Here is an 18589-nt window from a genome sequence, read left to right as displayed (position 1 = left end):
AAAGTGCAAAAAAAAAAAAAAAAAAACCTGGAGAGCATGACAGTCCCTCTATCAGTGTGCAAATAAACATTTTCATTGTCTATGAAAGTTTAAAACATTGAGAACTCATTCTTAAATGTTGTTTGATATTTGGTAGAAAATTTGCATTACATATTTGGACGAATTCCTCAAACATTATTAAATAAATACCAGCTCTCTGTTTGAAACATTTATTTCACTTGTAAAACAAGGTACGCTGATAAACACCACTTTCTTGGTAAAAAAAAATAATTTAGATGAGTTACCTGGAAACAATGAATGTAATTACCATTTAGTAAAAGAAGAGTTTCTGGTTTCTCGAATAAAAAAAGAAATCCATATTTATAAACTCTACTGTAAATAGAAATTAACATATAAAAGTAAGTTGTTTTGTATCAATATTTTAATGTTTGAAAGATTTTGATCTGATCTTTTTGTTTTCTTTCTTATCACTTCCAGGGTGACGGTATGTTTTCCAAACCTATCAAGGGTGCTCAGTTTTACTACCTTGACAAATTTGTACTTCTGGCATCTGGACCTTCTCTGCACTTGTACCTGTACAATGTGGATGTCACCTGTGACGACATTAAAAGGTAATTAGTGGAGAAAAGACAGAAATATGTAAGGCATTGATGAATAAACTGTTTTATTTTATTTTTATTTACCTTTTCTTTAGTAAAAGCTCTAATTTGACATGTCAACATTAGAAATAAAAAATAAAATATTTACTTTAATCTAATTCTGCAGCCATGTAGCTAGAATTAGATTAAAAAATTCAACCAAAGTCCTTTTTTGAACCAAATTATTCGTAAAAAAATTAACAAATTGGACAATTAACAACTGTATTAAGTTGTAGTAATTGAATGTTTAGATTATTGATGACTAGATGACTCAAAGAAATGAAAAGTAACTTGTGCCCTATCAGTATTTTCTGTCTTGAAATCATCTGTAAATCATCTTTTCAAGAAAAGTCCTTCTAAATCATACATTTGATGCTATTTCTTTGGTCCATACCGCATTGGTTTTGTCCTCATGTAAATAAACACTTGGCAGGGATGCCATTAGGACTTGGGCAAAATGCTAGGAACCTCGGTCTTAAATTTTTCTATAAAATTCACAACCGTGAGTTCTTAATGTTCTAGTTTTCAAACCAATAAACCATTCGTGAAACTTAAAAAAAGGAAAAACGAGTCGTCTTCTCAAGAGAGTCCTGGTAACATTTAGCTGCTACTGCCGTAATTGCTGTCCTTAAATTACACCCAAACTGTTCAACTTGGTAAATAAGACCTTCTATTCTTTTTTAGAGGTATATATATTCTTTTGTAAAATATTGCTTCCAAACATGTTTCAGAGCAATTACCACTGTTTTTGAACTAGTGCAAAGAAGCATTATCTGAAAGTAGTAAAAATAGTTTTTCCTTTCAGGTATCAACGACGGAGTGTCTTCAAACTGGCAAGCTGCTTAAAGACATCCTCAACAGAAATTACAGCCATGTCTGCAATCAATGACTTCCTCTCCTGTATCCTTTTTCTGTCTCTTATAATTGCTGCAGCAGTCAATGAAACCGTTAAGACCTCACTGGAACTGACAAAACAAGTCCACTCTTCTCTCCTGAGAATTGGGTTTGACAACTTCTGTCTGAACCACAACTATATCATTAAGTCTTCATATGGTGCCTACAGGCTTCCACTGCAGACTTCACTGCTAAAGCATTTAGGTGTCTGTATTTTTTTTTTTCAAGAATGTCTGCATTCCAACCTCTTGTTAGGGTTTACAGTGTATTTACTTCCCAATAAATCCTGAGAACAGAGTTACATCCTGTCAAGGATTGAATGCTCTCAGTCATGGTTTCCTGTTAAAGTCCAAGTAAAGTCAGCAAAAATGCGAAAAAAATACTTGTTCTCTTACTTCTTAAGTGATTAATTTTTAAACCACTAACTAAATCTCTAATGTTCTCCAGTGAGAAGCAGGTTGAAACTGGAACAGTCCTTCAGTATGTCATAATTACCTAAATACACATGCTTAGATACAAGGAAACCTGTGGTTTTTATAAGTTAGCAATTACCTAAACACACATGTGTAAAGTGCATGTGGACTGTACAGTTAATGTTAAGCACCAGGATTAAATTCATGCATGCACGACACAGGGAGCATGCACACTTGAGTGCAATTTCAAATCATTTGTAGCAGTGCACTATTGCTTTTGGTACCTATAAATGATTAGCAAAAAAGTATTTCTTTATGTATGGTTTTAGTTTATGGAGCCCCTAAAGTACAATGAAGTAAGAAAAAAAGTTACTGTATATCTTCTAACAGTTATTTATTTATTCGAAAAATGTGCTAGCCGACCTGATGTTTGTTAGAGACAGGCGTTTATTGGAGTCCAGCATTTATTAGATCACAGACAGAATGGTGATAACCAATGGGTTCATTTTGTGGTGAAATTCAGTCAAGAAATGCAGACGACACCATGAGCTTTTCAAGATTTATTGAAATGATGAGAACATTGTCTTATGATTTGATTAGTAATGGCTTTGAACATTTCTGTTCTCTTTGATGCATCTTCAATCTCCATATAAAAAAATCCTCTTATCTTTCTTGAGAATCATTTTCCTGGAGACGTGTACACCTTTCCATCTTTGCTCAGTAATCCATGATCAAACCAGTTCTTGGGTTTCTTTGCACCTCCACCTGGATATTGTTTGCCCGTTTCTGCAGCCATCTTCTCAATATCACCCCTTCTTGTGCCATTCTCGGTCAGATACGGTTTGGATAAACCCCAAAATGTGGTGCAGATTCCTCACCAGAATGTTCTTTGGTGAATGCTTGAAAACTAAATCAAAGTATTGTTTCTTACCCATCACTACACAACACAAATATCACAGAAACCTGGTGTCTGCAAGACTGTCCACGGGAGAGGGATTTTAAACAAGCACCTGTTAAACCTGGCATTTTTGGAGACCGGGGTCTATTAGAGACCGGCTACTATTAGAAGATATACAAAACGGTAGTACTGGTTTGTTGTGGACACATAAACTAACTGGTGTGCACGAGAAATGAAGTGGTCATTTGTGCACATGGTCATTTACCTGAAAATGATATTATGTGAACTTATTACGTTTATTTTACCTTCAGACTCGCCCATGACATTGTAGCTTTGCTTGCCCGGTGTTACAGTTATGTTATCTCTGAACGTCGCCTAAAACGACTTTTAAAGTCATGTGGTTTGTTCAACACAGGGGATACACCACATTTGATCAACTGGTAAGGTATGAATACATTTATTGCGTGCACAAGAAATAAGTTTTGTCTCTTTATTTTACTTCTTCATCCCTCATATAGAGTATGTATATAATACAATTAGCAAAATGTCATTGGCACTTGAAAGTGTTGAGAATGTTTTTTAACAGCACAATCAGACATTGTTCTAGTGTGTGGTTCAGATCGATCCATTCAAGTAGTGGACATGAACAAAGGGGGCGTGGCTTCAACTCTGACAGATGCCCACAGCAGAAGCATCCACTGCATCACACAGAACAAGGTATGGCCTTTTACAAAATCCTTTTTCCATAAAACTCATCAAGTTTTCTGAAAGATGTAGTAAACCTTTATTTATTTAAATCACTTGTAACAGGTAAAAGCAGAGAATAAAGTATATTAAACAGGAATGGTTTTAGGTTAATCTCTAATTCTTATAAAGGAACACATCAAAAAGCCAAATAATGGCATACATTTTTGCAAAATAATCAGCAATATTTAATCATGGAAAATTGCTCTGGGGATTCTTTGCTGCTTAAGTAGTTTGGCTTTCACAAGTTTTAGTTTTATTAGATTCAGGAAGTCAGTTGTGTCAATTGTTGTTTGTATAGATCAAAGATGTAAACCACCGTTGAACATGACTGATGTTCTGTCTTGTGGGTAATACAGCCACATGGGTTCTACAATGAATTGGAAAATCATTGCTCCCTAGTACATTCCACGTATCTGTTCCTAAACACTTCCTGAAACTGTACACTGAAGTCTGATCACTAAACCATTTTATGTTAACAACATAATGCTTAAGCACACATGTATGTACATGCTGTTCAGTATTTCATAAATTATTTATTTCATATACTCATGAAAAAATTGAGGGAAAGTGTTAGGTGGTGTCCCCCGTGGCATCCTGTAGTTGGTACTCTGGAAGTACAGTTTTGGGGGAGCCTTACCGAGGACTGTCCGGTCTCTGCTTAAACAGAGCAGGAGCTTGGTTTGCATAGCTGGCAGTAAATCAGACCTGTTCCCGGTACATGCTGGACTCCAGCAGGGCTTCCCTTTATCACCGGTTCTCTTTATAGTCTTTATGGACAGAATTTCTAGGTGCAGCCAGGGTCAGAGGTGATCTGGTTTGGGGACCTTAGGATTTCATCTCTGTTCCGTTCAGATGATGTTGTCCCGTTGGCAGTTTGTATGCAAGTGTGACGCAGCTGGGATGAGGGTCAGCACCGGTAAGTCTGAGGCCATGGTTCTCGACCGGAAAAAGGTAGTTTGCCCTCTCTTGGTGGGTGGAGTGCTCCTGCCTCAGGTGGAGGAATTTAAATAAGTTGGGGTCTTGTTCACAAGTTATGAAGGATCGAGCGTGAGATTGACAGGCAGATTGGAGCAGCATCCACTATAATGTGGTCGTTGTACCGATCTGTTGTGGTTGAGTGAGATCTGAGCCAGAAAGCAAACCTTTAAAATCAGCGGTCAATCTTCGTTCCAATACTATGGTCCTGAGCTCTGGGTCATGACAATAAGAACAAAGTCCCGAATGCGAACAGTTGAAATGAGCTTCCTCTGTTGCGTGGCTGGGACATAGGGTAAAAAGTTCAGTCACCTGGAAAGAGCTTGGAGTAGAGCCACTGCTCCACTATGTCAAGAAGAGCCAGTCAAGGTGGCTTGGGCATTTGGTCCGGATGGCTCCTGGACATCTACAAGGGAAGACCCAGGACACGCTAGAAAGACTACATCTCTCGGCTGGCCTGAGAAAGCCTTTGGTCCCCCCAGAGTAGCCTGAAGAACTGGCCGGGGAGAGAGAAATCTGGGCATCTTGTCTTAGACTGCTGCCCGCACAACCTGGTTCTGGATAAATGGAAAATGGAGGGATGGAAGGATGGATGGATGGATGAAAGCAAGTGTGGATAGCAAAAAAAAATAGTTTTTTTTAGCTGTCATTAGAAGACTAACCTCAGAGTGCAAAGGACTTTTTTAAACTTAGAAATCCAAGGTTGTTTTTGAGAAAAATCAATAAATCTTCTACTGCTCTTTCTGTTACCAAAAATGATTGTGGAGTTTAAAGAGGAAAGTCAAAAAATTGAAGCAATGCTATAATAGGTAAAGGTAGAAGGTAAAAATAATAACAGTTTATATCATGATCAAAGAACGATGCTCTTTCTGGAATTTTGGAAGGTTTTTGTGTTGATCAATGGAACTTTTACTTGTATTGAAGCAACATTTTAGGAGAGTATCTGATCTACAGATGCATGTTTTATCCTCGACTGCACAGATGTACTCAAGTTTAAAAGTTCAAATATTTTTGTAAGTGCATTTGGGCAGAGACATCTCATCGCATAACCCGGATTCTGAAATTCAACTCAGACCAGATAATTTATTAGACGTCATAACATCAACTGGTGATATAAAACCTCACCTTCCATTCTAAGCCTAGAGGGTTTACTGTTTGGGAGATTTCAAACGGTTGCACAAAGGAGAAGTCAATGTTTTTTAGCTTTTTACAAGACTGGCCTTGGAAATGTAAATTGATAAGAGTAAAAGAAGTATCTATGATTGAAAAGATCAAGTCCATAGCAACCAAAAACGAAAGATCGTCACTAATACTATATCGTACCGTACCGTACCATACCATACCATACCATGAAATACCATACCATACCATACCATCCCACACCATACCATAACATACCATACCATAACATACCATACCACACCATACCGTACCACACCACACCATACCGTGCAACACCATACCATACCATACCATACCACGCCATGCCATATCATGCCATACCACACCATACCATGCCATGCCATACATAACAACACAACACAACACAACACAATTCAATAATTTTCCATGCCATTTGAGTTGTATTACTTCCTGACTAATGGTTTGAATAATGGAGCCATTGTGCTTGTACATGGTAGTATGGGCGGCTGTAGTGGGGGGTGTCACCATATCCAGAGGGGTTGCTTGGCAAGGGATAAATCGGTCAACCCCTAATTGTAAGATCACAAGTCTAGTTCCTGCCTGCCCTCCAACGTGTCAAAGTGTTCTTGAACCCCACATTCCTCCTGGTGGTTGTAGGTTGGTGCCAGAGCAGCCAGCAGCACCACCAACACCATCAATGTGTGCATGGTTGAATGTTACAATGAGTTTGGGCCTTCTTAGAAGGCACACCATTTAGTATCAAAAAAGTGGAGCAGTTTTATAGCTATTCAGTGCCTTTTAAATGAATAACCAACTTCCACAAAGGAGAGTCATAAATGTATTAAATTATCTTATACTAATGTTATTTCTTTTGCAGTAACAGCAAAACACAATAGTGGATATTTAATCATTTTTACTTGTTCTTGTTGTTTTAGATTAAACAAAAGTGTAGCTTTGTTTGTAAAGGAAGGCCTGTACTCAGTGACCCTTGACTTATTTAACTTCTGCGTTTTTATCTCAACAAACTGAACACTCAGGCCAGCCCGGATTAGGAGGATAGACTGCAGTCATTGGCACGTACAAAATGCTTTAACCCGTTCAGCTGCAGCTCTCTCCTGCATACAGCTGACCAGCCCAGGTGTGCCTGCTCTTTGTCACGCCAGCTTTTGTGCGCCAACCCCTGTGGAAAGCCCGTGGCTTGTTTTTTCAGCTTGGCTACTGCGTCAGCGAGTGTTGTTTTCCTAAGTGCCGGAGGGCCTTTGAATGCTGCAGGGTTGGTAGCTGCGGATCAGAGGGATTGCCCTGCTTGAAACCTTCACACATAGCTTTACACTTCCCTCTCCTCTTGCTTCTCCGTACCAAGGGGGTCCAAACGTCACGAACTGCAGCCTGAGAGGCACCTTTCGCACTCCAAATTTCCACCCCCTCCTCCACGACCTTCACCTGGAACTCATCATAGCTGAGGAGTTCTCAGAAAAAGGGGATGGAAATGCCCTCACAGATGCGTACGGCTGTACAGTTAATGGAAATCTAAACAAAAGACACTCCTACTGTTACACGCTTTCTCTCAATCTCACATTAAAACTATGCGATCCCCTATATTTAAAACTATATGATCCTGGCATAGAGGTACAAATATAAAATTTCCATGAGAAAATGTGAAGGGAAAAATTGATGTTTAGTTAGAATATATCTCTGTGTGGTACATAAAGCATGGAAAATGAAATGATGACTCATTAACAGCAGTTTGGCTGCTCTTTTACATTACTTTTCTGCCCTTATGTTCCTACATGAATTTAAATGGTAATTTCTGACTGTGAATTGTATTGAGGCTGCATTAAAATCACAATTTCAACTCTTACTTACTGTAACTAAATAATACATCACTCACAGCACAACTTAGTTTATCTTAAAAATCTGTCCCAAATCTTAACTACAGTATAAACTATTCAGAGTCCTTGAAAATCTTTTTAAAATGTTTTAAAATAGCAAAACATTTAGCAGTTATAAACATTAGCAGATATAATATTGTTGTTTTTGGTCATGTTTCTGCAGTTAAAGCAACTTTATGTTCATTTTTTTGTTTGTCTTCTTTAGGGCTCCAGGTTCTGCACACAAACGTCTGATTCATACAACCTGTTCCTCACCAGTGCCATCACTGATGGTCTGAAGCTTTGGGACCTCCGCACAATGAGGTCTGTATGGATTTAATATTTGATTTAAATTATTTAATCAAAACTACGCTAAAAGCAATGGTTTATTTTTTGTCTGCTACTTGTCTTCTGCTTGCAAAAAAAAACAAAAAAAAACAAATCTGATACTCAAAGGGTTTTTGCCACACAGACATTCCTCACTTGATATATAATTTGGCAAATATTCAGAAGTAGAAAAATACTTTAACTTGGCTCATCTTCTCTGTTGGGCTTCTTAAACTGATAATTTCTGAGACCTTGTTGGAGCGCGATTGTTCTTTTTGGCTGAACTGCAGACATCAGTTTTGCATTCCTACATGTCTGAGACTGCTTCTTCATTAGACTCTTCCTTCCAGACTGTCTTTATAGATAGTGTGGATTCTTTTAAGATCAACTTATTTAAAGACATCTATAAACTTGAGGGGTGTTTTATTATGTTTGCCCGACTATAGGTTTGCATTAGGACTCAATTATTCCAGATTTTAATCAAATTCTGATATTAGCTTTAAGGGTAAAAATCAGTTTGTTACTATGACCCAGAATTAAATCAAATCACTGCAATCAATATTTCCCAAATTGTCTCCTCTTATATATTTAAAAAAAAATGCATGTTAATCTTTTAAACTATTGCATGTAATTTGTGAAATTTTGAAAATTAGTTGGGAAAAAGTACGCCACCTAACACCACCTGAAGACACATTTTTACAGGATTAATCTCAGGGTACTTGGACACGGTACTCCTCTCGCACACCTGAGCATTTGTGCGCTGGTGGCGGAGTAGTGCAGAAAGCTTGTGGCACCCCGAGTGTATTATCTACATTACAAATATGCCCTTTTTTAAGTTTTCTTTTTTGACTGCTCCTGATTTACAATGATATAACTAAGAAAATTCTCAGTAATGCAATTTTGTCCTCCATCATCATGAAAAATGCTACAAGTACCTGTTAAAAATCACCAAAAACAACAATTTTCACCAGAGTGGGTCTTTAAATCTTAAGGTTTGGGAACACTTTTACTCGAATTGAAGTTAGCAATTTGACTTGATCACTTTGAGACTCGATGGTTCTCCTTTTCAGTTGTTTTTCCCACAATGTGAAAGTTGGATCTGACAGATTGTAAGTATGCTTTAATATACATAAAAGTGTAGCATGGTAGGTTGAATGAATGACCAGGGAGACAGTAGTGGCCGCGGAGCAAAGCAGAGTTCATAGGGTGAGTGAATAGATGAAAACACAGGAGTTCAAACTGAGCACTACAATACTGAGTGACCTGAACATCACCAGACTGATGGAAAACAAAGATCTGGCGATGACTATTGAGAATCTCGGGAAAGATATACTGCAGGGAATGATTTGATGGAATGCAGCTGCACCAGACGGCTGCCAAGAAGCCGGGATTCCACGTCAGCTGACACGCCCACTGAGGGAGACAGGCAAAGAGGGACGGCAGGACAAAAAGAGAAAAGGGAAAAGCAGGAGACGAAAGAGCACAAACTCTGAACGGTCCTAAAGTTATGACACTATTTTGTTGTAGAGTCTTATCGCTTTTGGCCATTGCAGGCATTCATAGTTGACCCGGTCATTAGGAGGTTTCCAGGTTGCACATCTGCAGAATAAGCCTGGATTCTCTTCTCTTTACCACAAGGCAAATTTTTACCCATTTGGCTGTCTTTTATTAGTTTAAACATGTTGCTGTGAGTCAAAAATCACTGTTTTGATCTTGTCTTGAGTTCATCTTCCAATATTCCTTACATTAAAGTTTTGAGAGTGTTACCATTTTAGAATCTAAGTGAGGCCTGCGTTAAAAGGAGGTCAGGGGATTTTTAACCCTTTCTTTCGACACCCGTAACTCTTCAACCGTTTAAACAATCACCGTAAATACGCTGATTTTGAGAGAAAAGTGGCTTTGTGTCATATGCAACACTTTACGTTAGTAATGTGTTTCCTATTGGTGCAAAAGTCGATATGAAAATGAGTATTTCTTTGCGTGAGAATCGGCTGATTTACATTAATTGTGCAAACTGATGAAGAGTTACGGAATGTCAAAGAACGTGTGTTATTTTGGTGTCACCGTGACATCTCTGGTGTTACAGGGTTAAGTGATTGATTAGTATCACACACTAAAACTTTCAGCTACATTTACACCATATGACAGAATCACCCTTACATCATAAGCGCTTGAAACTTCCATTAATATTACAAATGCTTCACTATACTATTAACACGTACAATAATTGTACATTCCATATTCACAATGTTTCATAAGGTGGTTGTACGAACCTCAAGGGAACACCAAGACCCACCTGTGGCTGCTCCTTCCTACAACCCTCTAGGCCTGGATGACCCAAAAACCTGCAGCACCCATATGGGTTAACCTCAATACGGTTCACACTGGACACGATTCACGTGACAGGGCCATCGAGTTTCAATGTTTGGTCAATGTACAGACAATGTCTGAGGTCCTGCGGTGTCGTTTTGGTGTCAAACGTGGAGGATTTGGCACAGCGCGTCTCCCAATCAGGGACTCAGCAAGTGACGTTTTCACTGATTTGATCAAAGTGTAGAAAAAAAAAAATCTAATATGGCCACTTAATGCAAGGGTTTTGGTCCTGAACTTCCATCTATTTATTTTAATTTAAATAATCATGTTTATATTATAATGCATGAAGTTAATATCACTACCAGTGCCAGCTCAAAACTACAAAGACATTCTCAGGTTGATATCAGTGTATTTTGTTAAGATAAGTAACCCTTTACACCTGTTGATGTTTATTTCATCTTGTGTGCTCAATAAAAGCTCCTTTTGTACTAAACACATATTAGTCAATATAAAACATGGTTTCCCAGATTGAGCTGTAAAGGTAAATTTCAGGTATTGATGAAAGAAACTGATGATTGTGGCATTCCAGTAACTTGTTAACACATTGCACTGAAAGATTTATCTTCAAAATCGGAGTAGGAGAAGAAAAAAACAGAATGTAATTTATTCTGTCGGAGTTGAGTGATAACGTCTCTTCAAATCAAGAACACAATAATCATCATATTATGAAAGAACATAACTGATTATGAACATCAAGGAATACTCAGCAATTGCATAGACTTCCATTTTTAAGAATTTGACTGTCTACGTCTGTGTAAGTCATCTGGAAATTTTCAGGTCATCACTCATGAAACACAGATAAATGTGTCTTTAAAGCTTCTGCCAATGTCTCAGCTTCACTTAAACACTGGATCCACATTTTAACTACAGACGTTTAGATAAACTTGATTTTTGAAATCTGCAGGTTTTTGACAATATTTGTATGGATTTTTTTTCCATTTAGATTAAAGTAAAAGGTTGTATCGTACAGTTTTTAACAGGATCTTAACTTTAAAAAAACAACTTCTCCTTCCTTTTTTCCTGCAGTAACAGCCGTGGTTTATTGTGTTTTCTTTACCATCTATGATTGTCATGTTATTGGCTCCAGTGGCTTTAAGTCACGGCCCATTTTCATTTGTGAGCTTCCGCTTTCATTGCATGAAAATTTCCTAACACTATGATGTACTGAGGTTTGCACAAGATGCACAGTCGGCCTACAGGAACATACAGCGAGGGAACAAGCGGAGGATTTTATAACTGAAATTCTGCTGCTGAAAACAGCCAAGAACCAGAAAATGCCAATAAGCTGAATAACTGCTGTGACCCTGTTTGAGCAAACTCATGTCCTCATTCGTTTTCTTTGAAAACTCACTGGTACTAAGTATATCAAGTTTCTCAATAGTCGCCAGTGAATATGACCTACTTTTATTCTCTCAACAACATTAACACGTGACACAGCCCTGTCTGTATGCCAGGCCACAGAAAAACTCTAACTTTAAAGACAGGACATGCTGCTGCACACCAAGTAAAACTGAAGAAACCTTGAATGAGGGATCTTTTGGTCAGTTTCTGCCCATTCTGTTCCACATTTTGTTGAAGGGGATTTCCCTCAGTATTGTAATTGTTTGTAAAGTGTGCTGAAATTCTTTTTGAACTTCTCACTGTTCCTTCTTTTACATCAAGTGATTTGGCTTGATAAGTCACCGCTATGTCGATCCTTCCTCCAGGTGTGTTCGGCGCTATGACAGTCACGCCATTTGCTGCCATCCATGCTTTTCTGCCATCTCGCCCTGCGGACGCTTCATTGCCACTGGCTCTGAGGATAAATGTGTAAGCTAATGGCATTTAGTTTTTTTTTTACATTATTCCATCTTATACTTCCTTCAGCATTTCATTTATTTATTTGTATTTTAACTCCATCACGTTTTTCTAAAATATTTCCAGACTTAACTATGGTGGCCCTGAAGAGCAAATCACACCAACGAATCATTCAGGACAAGAAAAAAAAATGTTAAAGATCACAACTACAATTTCAAAAAACAAACAAAAAAATAAATAAATAAATAAATAAAAAAAAATATGCAGGTGCTACAGGACATCACTCATTGATGTTTTATTTTTGAAGTTTGACTTTTATGCGTCTTCAAAGTCCACACTCTTGTAAAAGTTTTACAACTAGAAAAAAAAGATGCATTTCTGAATTTCCTTTTTAATATAATATGTTTTTGTGTTGAGTGACTGCATTTAGCAATTAAGCTGGTTTTCATCAGATATCTGATACATTTCAATATATATTTAAATTTAAAACAATGTAGTTATTACAACAGATTATTTGCATGATCAAATGTTTTATGTCCAATGACTTTAATGTTATTTTTTGCACCAACATAATGAATTTTCTTTGGTGTCTTAACCCTCTTGTCTGTCACTTTTTTATCTCTTAATATTCTCAAATGTAAGCCTATAATCTTCTTATGTAGAACATCTGCTTATGTTTTGGTAAAGAACCAACTTTTAAACTTTTTTCTGTATAGTTGCTGTTTTTTATTTTTTTAATCTCCAGATTTTTCTCTACATTTCCAATTGAACTGATGGACCATCAATACAGAAATATTTTGTGGAATTTAGGAAATTGTAACAAAATTTGGTTAATTGGAGTTTGAATATCATAAAAATCAAATCCCACTGAAAGGTCACCTGCTTGATTTGGGATAAAACGTGTAATTTCTACATTTGTATTAGTAGCAAATTGATATTCAATGTTGCACAAGTTTTAAACAAAAACTTTGACAAGTCTAATTCTAACTTCACTGTTCACAAAACATTTCAGTCTCTCAGCTCTACTGTATCACTCTGATGTATGGGATACAGTGTAAAATCCTCCTTCTCACATTAAGTCCTCTTAAGGTCCCCCCTTCTAATGTCTTCCAGGTCTTCTCCATATCTGCTCACCCCTCACTTCCTCTGATCTCCCTCTCAGATCTTCTTTCTGTCCCAGACTGTCTGGATGCCAATGTTTTCTCTCATGGTTCACTCCAGGTTTTTTTTTTTTTTTTTTTTTTTACATATATCCGGCTGCTGAACTCCATCACACAAGTTCAAACTGCTTAACTTATTTAAACATGTAAAGGCTCAAGATAGCAGCTTGGTATTTTATCAGTTTTACCCCAGTTTATGGAAAGCACAGTTTGTGCTTGACACAGACATTTTTATCTACATTCAAGCTTTTTTCCAAAGAAATCAAATCTTGCATTTATGTCAAGCAGAACTGGTTAATGGCTTTTCCAGGCTCCCTTACATTTGCTTTCAAGATGTTTTTAGAAGATAGTCTCCCTGTGTTTTATTCTTCTCAGTTTTTGACTGTGGAATATTTATTTGTTCAAAACTGTGGAATAATATACGCACGCTGCTGGTGATTATTAATTATAGGGATTCGGCACAGCAAGGACATTTCAGAGTATCTCTGCAGAGATCGAACATTTCCAATGCTTCCTGGAAATTGGGAGAGTATTTGTGGTGAGCTACATGGTATTTATTTCTAACTACCCTGAGACTTCTGTAAGCCAGGCACATTTGTACTTGTCTTCATAATTCAATAAGCAATCATGGAAAAAAGCAACATGAGTCCTTTGAAATGATTGATTAAATATATATATATATACGCATGTATATAAAACGGTTGCTGTTTAAGGAGCTCACAAAATATTTTGTGTCCTTTCTGTTTAAGCTATTAAACATAATTGACTCTTCCAATAATCTAGTTTTCTTTAAATGATGTTCATAGGGGCTGCTCTCTGCAGATTCACGTTTGACAAAGTTTGTGTTAACATTTTAAAAATGCTGCAAGAATCTGATAAGTCGTCAAATTAAAAAAAAAACATTTTTTTGATAAGTGCTTTTGACATTAAAATAAAACTTTGAAAAAATATGTAAGTTTTAATCATACTTCTTTAAATCAACCCCATATTTTATTCCCTAAATGAAACACAATGTGATTTAGCAAAAAACAACAAAAAAACAAAAGTATAAGTAATTTAGGAAATTATTTTTCAGATTATCTGTCAAAATTAACTAAAGTTCGTATTTATTTTAGGTTTTAAAATCAGCATTAGTGTGCTTAAAACTGAATATTATGAGTATTATTGTATTAATACTTTTGGAAAATCGTTTAAATGTACAAAGTTGCATGAGCTCATATTTAGATTTTTCATATTTTTTTATATATAATTTGTTTTACTAAAGTCTCACATATATATCACAGTAAATGCAAGACCTTTTTCTTGATTGTATTTTGCATTTGTACATTTGAGGATGTTGTGAGCTCAAGATGTGGCTCATTTCTGTCATTTCAGGCTTACATTTATGATATCCGAAGCAGCATCCACCTCCACAAGCTTCAGAGACACTCAGACACAGTTTTCAGCGTTGCCTTCAATCCTGCCAAACCACAGGTAGGAGCTTCCTCACAAATTTGATTTAAAAAAAGATTGGTCAAGTTCGTGTGTGTTTTTGTCAACTCCTGTCCTGAAAGAACATCAGTAAATATCCTATTTTATGTATTCTACTGAACTGTGTACATCTTTAATAGTTTTTGTTCATTTTCCAGGTGGACACACATTAGGGTATGCTTGAAAACTTCAAGTTAAACAAAATGTTATTTATTTTTTATATATTGTTTATTGCATGGAATAAAAAAGAAAGAAATACACTGTTTGAAAATGTTTTTCATAAAGATAAAAGCTTGCAACATAAAGCAGTTTCAGGCATGCTGATATCTCTCATCATCAGTGTTGTTTTAGGTTCTTCTTTACAATAAAATAATGCAGATCAAACATAATATCTCTGATATGTTCTTTGGAAGTTTAAATCAACAAATATTCCCATCCAAGGGTTTATTTTGAGTGAAGCAGAGGTAACTTTGCTTCTGAACTTGTCAGTCTCCCTGTCTGTCTTTTTAAATGCGTTTTGATCCAGTTCTGCGCAACTTCACTCGTCTAAACTGCATCTAGATTTTTTTTTTTAAGTTAAAAAGTGGAAATTGGGGTGCACAATCTGTAGTATTTTACATGGTTAAAATTAAAGCTCATAAAATGAATACAGCCACTAGACGGTCAAGTGGTTATGGCTGCTGGCTCACATTCAGAAGGTCATGGGTTCAAATCCGGCTCAGGACTAGTCCACATTAAATACTGCGACAGACTGGCGACCTGTCCAGGATGAACCCCGCCTTTGCCCATCAGTGGCTGGGATAGGCTCCGGCACCCCCGTGACCCTGAAAGGGATGAAGTGGACAAGAAGATGGATGGATGGAAAATGAATGCATGTCTACATAGGTTAAATATTGTATAATGTGCTTTTGTTACGTATAAAAACAGACACATGTATTTAAATTTTAGTAAAACTACTTTGAGTTTTAAGTAAATTATTTAGTTTTTATTAAGTAGAAAAACTGTAAATTTGATAAAACCTATAAAAACCTGGAAAAAAATAATAAGTTGCACGCAGTCAAGCTTAAAAACTAGTAAAAACACAAACTTAAACTAGGTTAAAAGTCAAGTTTGTCAATTTTGATTGTGTGCTGCTTATTCTTATGTTAAATATGTGGTGTCCCCAAACTCTGTTCACTGTGCAGTTGGGTCACATTTTAGATCCAGATGTTCTCGACATTTACTGCTGTTCAAACCTTGTGATGTAAGACAGATAATGTAATGGATATTTTCCACTCATTTTTTTTACTCGTTTTCCACATTAATAGACCATCAAGCAGACAGATCTGCCATTAAAGTTCATTCTTCCAGGTTTATACCTGTACTTTTCCTCAGCAGGAGGTCTCTGCTTTACTTCCCTTTTTTGTCACATCCTTTAAAACCTCGTGGGATTTCACAGAGCATGCCTCTGTAAAGGTTTGCACGCCTCTCAGTCAGACCAACAGTAAAAGGGTCAACTGCTTTTCACATCGTAACAACTGGAACAGACTGCAGTTCCCATTATTTATGAAGATGTAGACATAGAAGATGAATAAACACAGATTTGTTGATTGTTGTTTGTGTTGTTCTTCTGATATTTTGGCCAAAAAAAAGTATTTAAAATGATAAAATAGGTTTGAATGCTGTACATGGAAGTCTTTAAAAGTAGCCAAAAAAAAAAAAAGAAAATCATTTTTATTCAGAATTTTTAGATTACTAAAACATGCATGGAATCTTTCTTTCCTAAAAAAAAAAAAAGTTTTTAATTTTTAATTTTAATTTTATTTTTTTTAATAATTACCAGCGCTAAATAAACACTGCTGTTTACATTGGAGTTTATGTGTAATACTTGGACAGTATTTTCAATCATAAATTCACAGAAATCAATAAAATTGAAATTAAAGTTAACTTTTAATGGCAACAATAACACATATAACCACAGATGATTTGAAAGCTTGTTCATTTGTACATAAGTAATGCACTACTTTCCAGAAAGAGTTACAAAATGTGGCGATTTCCTTCATTTAGCGCCAGTCATTTCTGATCAGCATCATGTCAAAGTAAAATAACTGCCAGGCATATATTTCCCACAATGCATTGTTTTGTAGTCTTCAAGGTGGCTTGCAGCCAGTGCAGTTCCAGATTTCCAGCTGCACCTGCCTGAGCAGGCGCCTTGCACGAGACTCTTTCTCGCGATATTTTCATGGTAGTTGACAAGTGATGCCAGAGTCAAAACTACCCAACATGCACCACAATCCAGGCGATCTGCGCCTGCCTGCATGATCTCAAATATACCTAATGTCTATACACTTTCCTCGTATTAGCTGGGATCTGGCTGCTAAAAAACAAAACAAAACAAAAAAAAAACAGTACAACTTGAAAGCTCCGGTATTGCTCCCTACTTTTGTTGCACCACTAATGTTAGCTTAGGGTTGTTAGGGTCTGTAAGCTAGGGGGAGAGCATGTAAGCAAAGGGTTGATGGGGAATGAGCACAGGCTTACTCCCCACCAGTGATCCCACCCACAACTTAGAGGCAAATTTTGAGGGGGACCTAGTGGTAGAAAAGATGTCAGCTGAAAATCATTAGCCGGAAACGGAAATTGACAAACATCATTAACTGGAAGAGGAAATGGCACAAGATTTCAGGTGGTATGGGATTATTGATGTTCCACTTCTAGACTTTATTCTGGCTACTGATTTATGCCTGGGGTGTCCAAAGCGGTCCAAAGTCAGTCCTTGAGGGCCGGCCTCCAGCAGGTTTTCCAGAAACCCTGCCATATCAGCTGCTGATTACCTGGATCAGGTGTGTTTGGCCATTAAGAAGCTTCAATGGCAGGTTGGTTGGAAAACTTGTAGGACATCAGCCCTCAAGACCTGACTTTGAACACCCCTGATTTACGCCATCTTATCTGCCACCATGTCCTTGAAAATTTCAGATGAACTACTGTCACTCTGCAGGAACTATGTCCTAGAAAAAAAAGTCTTTTGATTTTCCCTAAAATTTGCATCATAATAATTAAAAGACCACATGGAACATTTCTACAATAGTACAAAAGACGATTGGAGTGGGACTTTATAATTAAAACCCGATGTACCCGTCCATCTCTGTCTCTAATGCAATATCAGATGTCTAAAGGTCTTTTTGGTCCAACTCCTAAGAGGTAAAACTTTCTCTGTAAAAGCCAGACTTTAGATCCAGCGTCTGCCAGCTCCAGAATGTCACATGAAAGTGAGATACAGACTGAGCAGAGACAGACTCACTCAAATCAATTTAGCTGGAACTGCCAAGAAGAGGAAGCTGCGATTTGGCCAAAGGTATTTTTAAGAATCCAAACTTTTCACAAGCTGTGGACAAAATGTTTCTTTTTTGACATTAGTTTTAGCTGAAATCTATTCCTTCCTCTTACCGAACAGGCAAAACATGAAGGACATTATGCTGATTGAAATGGCAGATGCAGCCCTGATATATTTATGTGCTTCTTTTCTTAGTATCACTTTTTGGAAATTCTACTGAACCCCCGTTTATAGTCTAAATTACTCTAACTGGATGCTTTTAATGCACTTAACATGATACTCATGCTTTCTGTGGGAAAGAAGAGCTTACTTTCTGTAAAATAATTTTGGATTTAATACACATTTTTTTTTCCTTATATAGCCTATTACAATAAAATTGGGACATAAAAATTAATTCTTAATTCAAATTATATATTTAAGCTTTTTAAACTTCCTATCAAAAAAGCTTCTATTCTGTGAACTACTCTTCACTCAGCTTCTTCATATCCTTCCTCTATCAGCCCATTCAGCCCCGTTCAGATTTGTGCTTTTTTTGTGCTATTCATCTTATAAATCTTTAGATCTGTAGGG

General features: G+C 36.9%; 1 protein-coding gene across 7 annotated transcripts in view; it reads left to right on the top strand.

Moving 5' to 3' along the window:
• Positions 1-18589, top strand: part of wdr27 (WD repeat domain 27) — a 33327-nt gene that overhangs the window by 12842 nt on the left and 1896 nt on the right. The window contains exons 18-25 of one of the 7 annotated variants that reach the window (XM_024297761.2): positions 478-611; positions 1444-1538; positions 3439-3560; positions 7806-7903; positions 11986-12088; positions 13688-13774; positions 14611-14709; positions 14865-14966. In XM_024297761.2, coding sequence (XP_024153529.1) covers positions 478-611; positions 1444-1538; positions 3439-3560; positions 7806-7903; positions 11986-12088; positions 13688-13774; positions 14611-14709; positions 14865-14879 — 753 coding nt within the window. In that variant the 3' untranslated portion in view covers positions 14880-14966. Of the gene's footprint in view, positions 1-477; positions 612-1443; positions 1539-3438; positions 3561-7805; positions 7904-11985; positions 12089-12202; positions 12355-13687; positions 13775-14610; positions 14710-14864; positions 14967-18589 lie in introns of those variants that run through there. The other 6 variants (XM_024297759.2, XM_024297762.2, XM_024297760.2 and 3 more) reach the window with 6 other exon arrangements.

The sequence above is a fragment of the Oryzias melastigma genome, linkage group LG15 (assembly GCF_002922805.2).
Source record: "Oryzias melastigma strain HK-1 linkage group LG15, ASM292280v2, whole genome shotgun sequence".
In the NCBI taxonomy this organism is placed as follows: Eukaryota; Metazoa; Chordata; class Actinopteri; order Beloniformes; family Adrianichthyidae; genus Oryzias; species Oryzias melastigma.
This window is presented reverse-complemented; position numbering and strand designations above follow the sequence as displayed.